Here is a 13593-nt window from a genome sequence, read left to right on the forward strand (position 1 = left end):
AATATCATAACATTTCCTGTTAATAAAGTAAACAGGATTGAGGAGTAAAATAATAAAATGTATCTGGTTTAATATGGAGTTGTTAATAAATGGAAAAAAAACTCCTTGAGCAGCTTTGTTGTTAATGCTCTCTCCCTTAGCTACCCTCCATACAGACATATGGAGGTGGACTCTGCAGCACTTAACTCATGAACTGTAACTAACCCCACAACTCACTCTGCCGGTTGTGACAGACCATTTGCAGAGGAAGAGGCGAGGTCATGTTAGTGGACGAAATGTAATGTGCATGCAGTCTGTAGACACCACGAAGCATGCAGGGCCCACCGGGCCGAGCCTTACTTGTTTCAGAACGTCTTGCTTCTGTTTAACAGTTGGAACAATGAAGAGGAGGAAGGAGTGAGGGAAGAAGGAGTAGAAGAAGAGAAGGAGTTAGCTACTTGGTATGAGGCGACATCCTCAGTGAAGATGATGAAGGTTATAGGGTGTAGATCAGGCTGTAGCTCAGATGCAGTAGGTCCCAAATCTGAAATCTAACTAAGATGAAATACATTAAATGAAGGCTTTTATTTTGTTGACTAAAATTATTCTTCTTGTCTTGTTGACAACTCTTAGTGTGTATATTGGTGCGTACGTGTAGTGTGTGCGTGTGTATGTATGTGTGCACATATGGTGGCGGTTTCTTGATTTTGTTGTAATGTTTTATTTGTGAAGCACTTTGGGTTGCTTTCTTGGTAAGCAAAGTGCTATATAAATAAAGTTTGATGGATTGATTGATTCTTACCATGTTTGTTTTGGCATTTGACTAGCTTTAAGTGTTTTATTTGTAAATCCTATTAATAAGCTATTTTAACTCATTAATTATTGCTTATTTTAATCAATATATCTCTAACTTTAAGGCTTTTTTTCTTATTTTTTAAGCTAAGTGTTTGCAGTGTAGTATCTGCTCTGGTGCAGACAAGAAGTTTGAAAATTCTGCCTTGTGCAGTTTTGTGTAAATGCCAATTATTAGTTTTGTTTTGTTTTTTTTTTTTTGTTTTTTTGGAGACAATGATGTCATAGTCCCACCATGCAAGTGTCTGTGCATGTTCCAGGTCTTTTTCTCCATTTTCAGGGAGTCAGAGTAGTGTATTAGAGAGAGTCTGGCCAACTCAAATCATGGGCGACACGTTAGATACATCAGAGCAAGATTCTACAGTGTAATCTTCTGGGGGATGTGCTATGTTGAAATATATCACTTGTTTTCTCTATTAATGGGCTTCTAAATGTTATTGCCAACATCTGTCAATATGCAAAAGACCCTCACTTAAATATATTAGTGTCTACTTACTTTAAATATCTTAAATGAGCCTGTAAAATGCTTTGCAGGTCAATCGTCTCATCAGTCATGAGCTGTGTTTACCTTCTCCTCAGTCTCCGTGCTCATCCATCACCATTAAAAGTTTGAAATTACACAGAAAATTTATAAACACTCAAGAAATAGTGTTAATTAAACTAGCCTTACTGTTATTTAGTATTATCATTAGAATTATCATTGTAACATTAGCACACTAACCATAATAACTAGTAGTAGCTGAGGTAAAGTTATGTGTCAATTAAACTGTCTATCTACATAAACATAAATTACATGGACACATGGGTTTCCCAAGTATATATGATGGTAGCTGCTATTTTTCTAAGCATTTAGTCTAGATAACTAGCTAGCATAAGAATAGCATAAGGCTTGGTTAACCCCAAACTTCATTCATTTGAACCTTGATCTCGAAAACGCTAAATACCACTTTACAGACGAATTAAGGAGAAGGCTGAAAGAATGGCTGCATGTCACCAGTAGCTCTGCGAAGACCAACCTGTTTAGGTGATTATGAGTGTGTTAATGGTTGTTTTTTTGTCTGACTTGTTTTTTCGTGCCTTGAACCAGTCAAATGGTTTTTGGTCGTTTTTGTCTTTGTGTTGTTTTTCATATTTGTTTTTGGCTGTATCATTGGCCATTGGTTGCGGAGTTCGGCGGAGTGGCCGTTGTGTTCCGTTGGTGTGTTCCTGTGATCCTGCTAGAGCTGTCTGTGTCCCCAGAGCTGACTGGCATAAGGCCTGAGAGCTTCAGGAGAAGTTTTGGTGATGCCAGACTGGAGTCGGAGGTGGACAAGCAGAGAAGGAGCTTCAGGTCAGTGGTGCCGTTTGTCCTCAAGGGGAACATGAGGTCTTTGGCGGTGGGATGGATGAACTGTGTGCTCTCAATGGGACCCAGAGGGAGTGTGTCTTGAGAAGAGCTTTGGAGACCTGACTCATATGACCACAGTATGTCTGTGCCCGGCTTCAGACTGTATGGGCGTTTACATCCTTCCCTCAGCGGACAAGGAAACACCATTGGTGTTTTGCCAGCTATTTTTGTATATTTATTTTCATAATTCCATACATTTCTTGATTATACTTTTTATTTTTATTTTACTTTAATCTAATCTCATTTTCTTTTATCTTTCTTGTGTTTACCTTTATATGCAACAAAGCTACAGTGACAAAGTAATTTTCCTCATAGATCATTAAAGTCTAAGTCTAAACACAGTGACTGTGTTCCGTGACTGATGAGGGGATTGGGCTACAAAGCATTTTATGGGCTCATTTAAGATATTTAAAGTAAGTAGACACTGGGATATTTAAGTGAGGGCCTTTTACATATTGACAGATGTTGGCCATAATGTTTATGGGCCTGATAATGGTGAAAATAAGCGATTTATTTCAACAATGCACATCTCCCCAGAGGGTTAGACTGTAGAATCTTCCCTCCGAGCTATCAAATATGGCGCCCATGATTTGAGTTGACCAGACTCTTGTCAACAGGTCTCTAGAAACGAAAAACTGTGTTTTAGTACCAGGCTGTAAACATGTTTATTAACAGGAGGTCTTAGAGGAGTTCTTAGGCTGTTAGAAGAACTGGTGGTTACATTTTTGACATGACTCTAAAGAGTTGGATTGAAGGTGTTTGCTAAATGGGTATTATGCCATTTCAGCTCCAATACATGAATGTCAGTCAATATGAAGACAATTTATACCCTCGGGAAGCTCTCAGTTCAGACCCAAACAGGAGAAAGTAAAGAGGATCCCTTCTGCTTGTTTTGAGTATGTTCAGAGCAGCTGTAACTGATGCCCATTGCAGCAGAACATGTTGTGATGAGAATCCTCCCTCAGCTTAGTGCCGCTGACCCCAAGAGCTCCTGAAACATGTGGGGCATCATTCACATCACTCCTGCTTCTCCTTATTTGGCCAAAACAAACCAAAGGCTTTCATTTTCTCCGGCTGGTGTAACACATGCATATTTTTCACATACCACGCTGCAAATATGCAGCATCCATGTTCTGATACACTGCTCTGGCTTTAAGCACACACAGATGCATTTGGGGAAATTCTCTTCTCTCAGAAAAACAAGTTGATACCACCTCAGCTGAGAACGGCCAGGGTGGACATGGGCCTGTGATCGATCAGTAGAAAGTGATCCTCCAGAAGAGACAAACAGCTGATGTATAAACTAAGCACTGAGGAGGAAACATGAGGAAAATGTCTGAAACTGCTGACAAGGGTCAAAGTAAGAAGTGAAAAGTGTTTGTGCTGACACATTCCTTTAGTTATTTCTGCTTTAAAAACACTTCAGACATACTGACTCCCAGAGTGAAACACAAAGGTTCATAAAAAGATAAGAAAGTTAACATTGACACAACATCTCCATGAACCTGATCAATCACTGTAGAACTTTATTGATGAAGAGGACCATCAAATCTAATGGAAATAGAACAGGAGAAGAATGAAGGAGAACAACGAAAGGGAAGAAGGAGGAGGAGAAGGAAGAAGAACTGGAACATAGTGCAGTGTTGTAGGGGTTGCTGGAGCCTATCCCAGCTGTCATTGGGCAAGAGGCGGGGTACACAGGTTGCCAGTCTATCGCAGGGCTAACACAGAGACAAACAACCATTCGCACTCACACTCACACCTAGGGTCAATATAGGGTCACCAATCAGCTTAGCAAGCATGTCTTTGGAGGTGGGAGGGAACCAAAGTACCTGGAGAAAATTCACACAGACATGATGGAACATGCAAACTCCACCCATCCTGGACTCGAACCAAGACCTTATTGCTGGGAGGCATCAGCTCTCACCACCGATACATTATTAAAGTTATTTAAGTTTTCGTTAATATTTCCCAGAAGTTGTACTTTTTTATTTTGCATATTTTGCATGAAAACACCAACTGAGTCTGTTAAAAATGGGTGAGGAGATCACGAGATCGCAAGATGCTGTGATGAGAGACGGGTGAGGTTTTGAATCGTTACATGGCGGCATAACGCTGCAAGATTAAACCGATTAAATCAAGACTTTATAGTATAACATCAACAGAGATCCGCGGACTCCACTCGCAATCAAAAGGCTAAATTAAAACATTGAAATACCGCCAGAGTGGAGGCCCTAAAAAACTTTATCGACAAGTACTACCTGCAGTGTGTCTTGGAGCATTCTGACAATCCGGCCAAGAGAAAGAAAGCTGACTCCTCTACGGACACAAGCGTCCTAATAATAGCTGAGGTATCATAAGCGTCCTAATAACAGCTGAGGTATCAGTACTTAAGTCGTCTGCGAAGGTTCTCAGTCATCCAGGTCATGGTAATCCAAAAAAGCGTTGAATAAGGTCAGCTGGACTTGTAGAATTTCTTGAAGACATTTCACCACTCATTCGAGTAGCTTCTTCAGTTCTGATAAACTAGAATAGGAATAGGAACTAAATAGGAATAAACTCTGTGGGTAAGACCCACCCGAAACTTGCTTGACCAGAAACTGGGGTCACTAATTACCATAATGGCTGGTACTTACCTGTCCTTGAATGGGGGGAACTGTGTGCCTAGGCTAACTTATCCTATGAATAGAGCTCTAACGAAGCTATTGTCCATGGGAGCCTGGAGCCTCTTAGAAAAAAAAAAATAGAAAAAAAATCAAAGAAAAACCTCACAAAACATTAATGTATGTCACTCCTCTTACCTTTTCACTCACCTCATACATCCCCCCCTGCTATTCTTCTTTTTTCCTTCTCCTTCTGTCCATGTCTCCCTGCCCTCCACACTTCCCTCCACTCACCCGCTCACCCCTCCACATATCTCCGACACAATAATTTCCTTTTTCGTGGTTACTATCCATTTTCCAGGAACTGATGCTATTGTTGATATGTTTGTATGACATTGTTTGTATCAGGTATAATCGATTAATCCAACACTGACCTCCTGGTTTCTCTCCATTGTCTGTAAATCCTTTCATGCTGACAGCAGCTGACAGCAGCAGACGGCCCCGTAAAGACATACAAAATCCTCTACCAACACAACATACAAAGAAGGACTGAATGCTTTCAATCTCAATGTCTCAGTAAACTGTCGTCTGTTGGAATGTGCATGGCATTCGCTCGCAGGCAAAAAGAAATTTAAAAAAATTATGGATTATATCTCCAAATTACAAGCCAATATCTTACTCATTCAAGAAACTCACTTACAAGATTCAGTAGAAAAATCTCTTACAGATCCAAATTTTAACCAAGTTTTCTCCCTGTTTCAATGGTAGACAAAGAGGAGTCTCGATTTTAGTCCAAAAGAGACTCGTATTTACCTTAAACGAATTGATAACAGACACAGAAGGTCGATACATCATTATTCAGGCATCACTCTTTAATGAATTATACACATTTACAAACATTTATGCCCCAAATAATGATGATCCGGCCTTCTTTCACAAAGTCTTTTCGCAATTATCTGACATAGCCGTCACCCCCATTACAATCATTGGAGGGGATTTTAACACAGTCCTGAATCCCTCTCTAGATTGGTCCAATAACTCCACACACACAAAAAAATCACAATCAGCCAAAGTCCTCAAAGAATACATGGATGAGTTCGGACTTGGCGATGGTTGGAGAATCAAAAACCCAACAAAGAGGGAATACACTTTCTTTTCCCCAGTACACCACTCCTTTTCTAGAACTGACTTTTTTCTGTCAAACAATTCTATTGTACAACGAATCAACACCAGTATTATACACTCTACCCCACCTTCAAATAGAATCTTCCCTAAAACCATCACCCACATGGCGCCTTAACACCTCATTACTGAGGGACCCTGAATTTGACTCATTACTAAGGAAGGAATGGAAGGGGTTTTTGGAAATAAATGACTCTCCAAATTTATCCCCATCTCTGATCTGGGAAACAGGGAAAGCCGTAATCAGAGGCAAAATTATATCTTACTCCTCTTACAAGAAAAAACAGGACCAACAAGCAGAAAAAAACATCGAGGATAAGACTAAAGAAATAACAGAACAATACACCGCAAACCCAGATGAACACGTATGGACCCAGCTACAAAATGTGAAACTACAATTAGAAAATATCTTAATAAAAGAAACTGAATTCGTACTTCAACAACTTAGAAACCAAAATTTTGAGCAAAGCAACAAATCAGGCAAATTTCTTGCGAGTCAACTCCAATGCAACAGAGAAAAATCGCTTATGAGTGCAATTCGGGACTCAAGTGGCAAACACACTCAAGCACCACAGGAAATTAATCATATCTTTTACAGCTTCTATAAAAAATGATATATAACAACTACCAACCCGAATCCTGACGACATTCAGGCCTTCCTCAAAAACCTCAATCTACCCCAACTGCCAAAGAACAAAGAAACATATTTGATTCGCCACTGACCATGGAAGAACTATTAACAGCATTAGAAAACATGCCTACGGGCAAGGCTCCTGGGCCAGATAGTTTCAGTGCCGAATTTATGAAACATTTCTGGTCAGATCTGGCCCCCTTCTTCCTAAGGACCGTTACAGAAATCAAAAACACAGGTCGCATAAGATCCCAAATGAATACTGCTGCAATTAAATTACTTTTAAAACCAGATAAACCCCCAACACTCCATTCCAGCTATCGCCCTCTGTCATTGATTAATACAGATATCAAAATTATTTCCAAAGCACTAGCATCTAGACTAGAGGAAGCAATTTCATGAGGGTTTCAGGTTTTTCTTTAAAGGCCAACAATCAACAAATAACGTTAGAAGGCTCCTTAACCTGATCAGCATGTCGCAGCGTAGAAACATAGAAGCCATTGTTTTATCATTGGACGCTGAGAAAGCTTTTGATAAAGTTAACTGGGCTTTCCTCTTTGCCACCCTTCAAAATTTCGGCTTTGGAGAGTCATTTATCCACTGGGTTTCTGCACTGTATAATTCACCTAAGGCCACAGGCACCACTAATGGTATCACATCACAAAGCCTCACCTTACAGAGGGGAACCAGACAAGGATGCCCCCTCTCTCGCTTACTGACTGCAATACGTCGAACTCGAGTATCCAGGGTATCCACTCATCTGTCTCTGAACATAAGATCAATTTATATGCAGACGATGTTTTAGTTTATTTGCAACAACCTCAGAGATCATTGCAGGAAGCTTATAATTTGTCAAAAAACAGACAAAAGTTAGCCTCACCACCCTTCAAAAAAGTAAATCGGAAGGAGGACTAGATGCACCGAACTTTACGAATTACTACCTGGCAAATCAGCTGCAATACATCACCAAATGGACAAACCCAGAGGCAGATTACAATTTGTGGCTAGAAATAGAACAGGCCAACTGCCACAACATGCATGCATGCATTTCAGGCCTCTCCTTCCTTACAATCACACTTAAGTGCCATAACTGCTTCCAAAACCCAATTATTGCCGCCACCCTGTCCGCTTGGTGGAAGAGTCTAGAGACCACAGGATCCCAGCTGGAACCCTGTGGGTCCGCCCTGATTTGGCACAACCCTGACTTTGTAAATAACAAAGTCCCTCTTCACCTCAGCACTTGCAAGCATAAAGGAATAACCCACCTTCATCACCTCTTCCAGGGGAACTTACTTATGAATCACAAAGATTTATTTGATACATTTGAAATAAGAAATGGAAACTTCCTCCAATACCTACAGGTGACCAAGACAATCAGAAAGAAAATCCCAGTGCTCCAGGACTGCATACAGCCAACACAATTCGTCACCAACATTAAAAAACTCACACCAAAAAAAGAAGACAACCCTCTCTTTAATATATAAGCTGCTATCAACCACCTATTCTATACATCTACCAATATCAAAATGGGAAGCCGATCTTTCCCTGTCTAAAGACTTCTGGACTCAGATCTGCCAAAATATATTTAAAAAAACAAAAAACTCAAATTTACAGCTGATCCAGTTTAAAATACTCCACAGATCACACACAACTCAATACAAGATGCATAGAATGGGCTTCTCCCAATCTGACAAATACACCCAAAACAATGCTCTGTTCTCCGGTACAGCACTTCACAGAAACTCGCCTTAATGTTGGACTGCAGAATCCCATTAACCCCTAACTTGTGCCTCATTGGTGACCTGGAAACAATCAGTCTTCTCACCATCTATCACAATCTGTCCTTGTAGCTCTCACCATCGCCAAGAAAACAATCCTAATGAACTGGAAGAACAAACAGTCACTAAACATTTCCCAGTGGTTGAACCTTCTTTCCGATTATATATCATTGGAGAAAATATCTGCTACTCGTAAAAATCAATTGACTCTGTCTGCCAAAAAATGGTCTGTATTCTGCGACTCCCTCAATCTTAATTTACATCTTGACTTTGCCTGCTAGTTTTTGCCATTCCTGTTTCACTTGCTGTAATGCTATAATAATATTTCTCTTACAGGGATGACTGTCGTTATGGAAAATATTTTATTGCCCTCTTCATCCAGGTTCACAAAGGAGGATCCCCATACCACAACACCTTGAGCATGCATTAGGGGTGCCCTACTCCTTCTTACCCCTGGATTGACTGGGTGGGTGGGGGGTTGGTGGCGGTGGATGGATGGGCTGCGGTGGTTGTGGGGTGTGGGGGGCCGCTCTGGCCTGCACCAGCTTGTGCTCGCTTGGTTGGTCTGGTGGTGTTCGTCGTCGCTCGCCATGTGTTCTCTGGTCTTGTTACCCATGCACCCCACACTGGGGTAGGGGTTCTCGGGGGCTGGGACTTCTGACCTGACTCTGGGCCCTGGTAATGGTCTCACTCATATTTAGGGAATGCCCACATGCATGTGTGTTGTCACCTGCCAGCCCGTGCTGGATCACATTAAGAAGAATTGATGACTCCCGGCTATTAAGGGCTGGATTATTTATTTTTTTCACTCTATCACTATGTGCCCTATGGAAGACTTCTCTCCTCTATTGGGACACCCTTACCCCCCTTGACAGTCTCATCTCTCCAGAGATCATACCTGAGTGAGGTTATTTGGGAAGCACAGAATCCTACACACCACCAGTTCCTACCAGCACCACATGCCTCTCTTCCACTGTCTATCTTTCTACATCTTTTCTGTCCTTTGTTCTCCCCCTCTATTCACTGAAGTGTAGCACTGCCATCCCTGCCACACAAGGTCACTACACTCAAAGATCATCTGGGGTTTTTATTGTTTTTTCATACTGTGATATTCTATTCTATTGTCTCAGGTTCAAACTGCACAATCTTTTCATTCAATTAATTTAAGAATTTGAAAAATTTCTTTCTTTTGAGTTGCATCTTGTCATGAAGGGATGATTGAGGGGTCCTGAATATAGACCAGTTGAGAACATCTTGTGTAGAGCAATAAAAAGGTATAGTGTACCAGTAAGTCATGTAACTATGTGTATTGTAGATGATGTGACTTTTGCTGCTGTGTTAAATATTTAATCGGTATTACGCATTCGTTAGCCCACCGACCAACTTTCACCACGAGTGCACCTCCCTTGAGTGGCACCAGAGGTGCGGCGTGAGAAAAAATAAACCTGAAAAAAAGTCTAAACATCTGGTTAGCTAATGACAGTGCATGTGAGGGGCAAAATTTATCGATTTTTAGTAGGCTTCTTCAAGTGAAAGCAAGAAGGACACAGAGTCTGGGACGAGCCGAAAACGAAGTACAACCCTGATTAGCTAAAAGTTATTTAAAGCTTTTCAGGCATTGGTCCTGGCAATGCATGCTCAATTTTATTGAAAACAACAGGCCTAGTATATACAATCAATGACGTTAGCTGAACTACTGGGAACTGTTCTGTCCCTGTCCCTTGCTTCCAATCAGCCAATGCGAATCCTCTGAGTCCCTGACGTTCAGGCCCCTCTGCCCAAACTGAAGTGCATGCATGCGCAGCAGTTCACTAGTCTACAACACTGCAGGCCAGGGTCATTTTGACTGTGTCCCACTGAGCGGAAACATAGACACAGCATCAGGCACAACGGACTACTCACACACAACTAGAACAGAAACAGTCTACAGAGGAAATTGCATCCAACAAATGAGACCTATGATGAAAAACTTTCACTGGGGACAAAGTTTATTATTTATTAATGTATGCGCAACAACACTTTTGAGACAAGAAAACTTATAAACCTTATAATCCTTCCCATGCACTGCAGCACCTCTAATGCAAAGATGCAACTGCATACATCTGACTAACGCAAACACATAGAATCTAATAATACAAGTTGAAGCTGATGATGAATGAAAGAAGACTGAAGAGAAGAAAGGATGTGAACAAATAGAATTATTTCCTCTTCCATGTCAGTGTCCAGTCCTGAATATCTAGAGTAGTAGGAGACAACCAAGATGTCTCAATGTCTCCAACATTGCTGTCCTCATGAATCCCAGCTTGTTTCAACAACTGGTTGTTTTTCTACCTTATGTTTCTGTCCCTCCTGGAAACTCCTCACCTGATGTGTACCCCATGTGGAGCAGACAGATTCAGTAGTAGATGATTAGCAAAGGTTCCCACCACACCTCTACTCCTCATCCATCAGACTGATATGATTCTGATTATCGGAGTAACACAAGAGACAGGACCAGACTAAGCTGATTAAAATCACTATATTGGAGGAAAGGTCATTGTCTTCTTTTCTAGATTTCACTACAACTGGTTTAGTGGACTGATGACTTAACAGATTCTCTATGTTACACACAAACACACTGATGGATGGCCGTGGGGTCTCAGAAATCACTGAGTGTGGCTCTAATGGCGCCACCAAACCAGATGTTACTCATGTCACCACAAACACTGAGGAGGACAGAGAACAAGGAAAATATATAATATAATATGATATAATATAATTAGCTTAAAATGTCTGATTATTGGTTGGGGGACAATCAATTTTTTTCACTGCATCAGTTGAAATCCACCTCATAATGAAATCTAGATGTTCTGCCTTCCACTAGGCTAATCCTATGCTAACTGTTAACACTTTTATCTAATATTTGACCCACTAATGCAATCACAGCAGAATTTATTTATTTTCTGATATTATTAACAAGGTGTTTGTTAATATATGGATATAAATAATGAATGCTAAAAAGACGATGTGATGTGAGAATGTGTGTGAGTGTATGTGGCTGGCGGGGGGAGGGCGCATGTGTGAGAGTTCTGTAGGGGGTGGGGTTTGAGTGTTTCACTAAGGGGGAAGCGATTGCTTTAACAACTCTGGGGAAGAAGCTGTCCCTTAGTCTGTTTGTCCTTGTTTTGATGTTCCTGTACCTCTTTCCTATATGGAAGAAGTACAAACAGTGGGTTGCCTGGGTGGGTGGGATCTGTTGCAATGCGTCTAGTCCTCCTCTTAACTCAGTTAGCATAGACTGAGTCCAGATCTGGTAGACGGCATTCCACAATCCCCTGCGCTGTCCTCACCACCTGAGCTAAGTCCTTTCTTTCCTATGCTGTGCAGCTGCCGTACCACACTGTTACACTGAGACACAGGACGCTCTCGATTGTGGCCCTGTAAAAGTTCATGGGGATCATTGGTATTTGTCCAGATTCCTGATGTTTCTGATAACCAGCACTTTAGTTGCCTCAGGTGTTCTTTTGAGTTTGATGAATAATTCACATTTTGGTGTTCTATATTTTCCTGTTTCCTCAGGTAGAGCACTGCTCTGGCAAGTCAGCATTGGGCTTGGTGAGATGCTTATTTATGAAGATGTGTGTTTTAGCTTACTTCCCTGTCTCAACGGTGCAGTTTTGTGCTTTCTATTGGCAAACCTCATGATGATGGACGGTTTGTTGCTGGCGTTCCTCTTGGGCAGAGGGTGGCAGGTCTCAATGTTGTCACAGTCTAATTCAATGGACCTGTTCCTCCGTGGAGCTAGCATCCTGATCATTGGGCTCTTCCCTGTTGTCAGTGGTCATCGCCAGTGCATATGACCACGGTTTTGTCTCGGGCCCAGTGACGATCACATCATTCACCCTAGTGTACTGCTCCAGGTCCGTGACCCGGTTCTCCAGGTAAGCGAGCCGCTTGTCCTTCTCAGTGTTCTGGAGCATGAATGTGTTTGTGACAACTAAACTTTGTATTTGAATGTTTACCATGATCTAACAAAGAAGAAAACAACTGAGTGTAAATCAGCTCCCACCACAATAGTTAAACCGGCTCTCAGTATTAATTCATTTTAAAGTCAAAGCTCATCCTGGAGGTTTGTGTCATAGACTGAGGATGAGCAGAGAAATAATAAAAAATGAAAACAAATGTCCAGAAATTATTGAGCCTGTCTGAAGTCCAGACAGTGACATAAAACAGCAGCCACTATGACCCAGCTGGGACCTGATCTACTGCAGACGGGGTGTCACCACATCCTTCATCTGAAACTGGGCTGTGATGATCAATACCACCCTGAGCCACAGGCTAACTTCAGAGACCAAGAGAGACCACACTCACCTGCTCTGGGTTGTATTTGGAGAGGACGCCTTCACCATGAAACTCCTCCAGCACATCTTTCAGCTTCTTTGTGGAGTCTGAAAAATAATTGAAAAAAAAATGTTGTCACATCATGTTTAGAGCAACAGAAAGACTTGTGCCTCATTAACAGGTTCTCTGATAAACACTCATCTGTAACAGGAACATCAGCTAAGCTGAAATAGTGAAAGGGGACATGGTGTTTTTTTCACTTTTGGATGCTAACCCACTACCATTACCACCACCAAACACACCCATAATGACCCCTTCTCACCACCATCTGTCAAACAATTACACAGGATGCCTATTCTCCTTTGTAGCAGATGAGGAATTTGCTTCAACCTGTTTTTCCTCAATTGCAGCTGCTAAGCATTTGAGAAGCTGGTTGTGCCACCAGGTATATCACCCTTGGGAGAGACTAAACCTGCAACCTGTCAGAATGTGGCTTAGTGTACATACACAAGAACACAGTGGGGAGGCAGCATCCTCCCCAACCACTGGTTTAGGTTTTGGGGAGATAGAAGCACATCATAAATAGCCCCCCATCATAAATCTAATCCTACTAGCCTCCATGGGCCACAGCTCTCTCTACTTCAACTTCCTTTTCTCTACACTCTCCCAGTTCTCTCCCAGCTTAGCCTGCGACACTGCCTTAGCACATCTTACTGCTTCCTCTTGCCTATGGATTTCCTCCACTACCATCTTTCTTGCTCCACAAAGGTTTTCCTGCACACAGCCCCAGGCCTCCACGCCCTTGATGTACATGATCCCTAAGCCTGAGGGTGGCCTGTGGCCTGTCTATCTTTCGACTGA

At 41.7% G+C, this 13593-nt stretch overlaps 1 protein-coding gene across 6 annotated transcripts in view; it reads right to left on the reverse strand.

Moving 5' to 3' along the window:
- LOC125018276 (diacylglycerol kinase beta) overlaps positions 1-13593 on the reverse strand; it is a 200619-nt gene that overhangs the window by 155587 nt on the left and 31439 nt on the right. For 5 of the 6 annotated variants that reach the window (XM_047602082.1, XM_047602078.1, XM_047602079.1 and 2 more), the window contains 2 exons: positions 12763-12839; positions 340-360 (listed from right to left, as the gene is read on the reverse strand). In XM_047602082.1, coding sequence (XP_047458038.1) covers positions 340-360; positions 12763-12839 — 98 coding nt within the window. The remainder of the gene's footprint in view (positions 1-339; positions 361-12762; positions 12840-13593) is intronic. The other variant, XM_047602081.1, reaches the window with a different exon arrangement.

This window comes from Mugil cephalus, chromosome 12 (assembly GCF_022458985.1).
Source record: "Mugil cephalus isolate CIBA_MC_2020 chromosome 12, CIBA_Mcephalus_1.1, whole genome shotgun sequence".
Taxonomy (NCBI): Eukaryota; Metazoa; Chordata; class Actinopteri; order Mugiliformes; family Mugilidae; genus Mugil; species Mugil cephalus.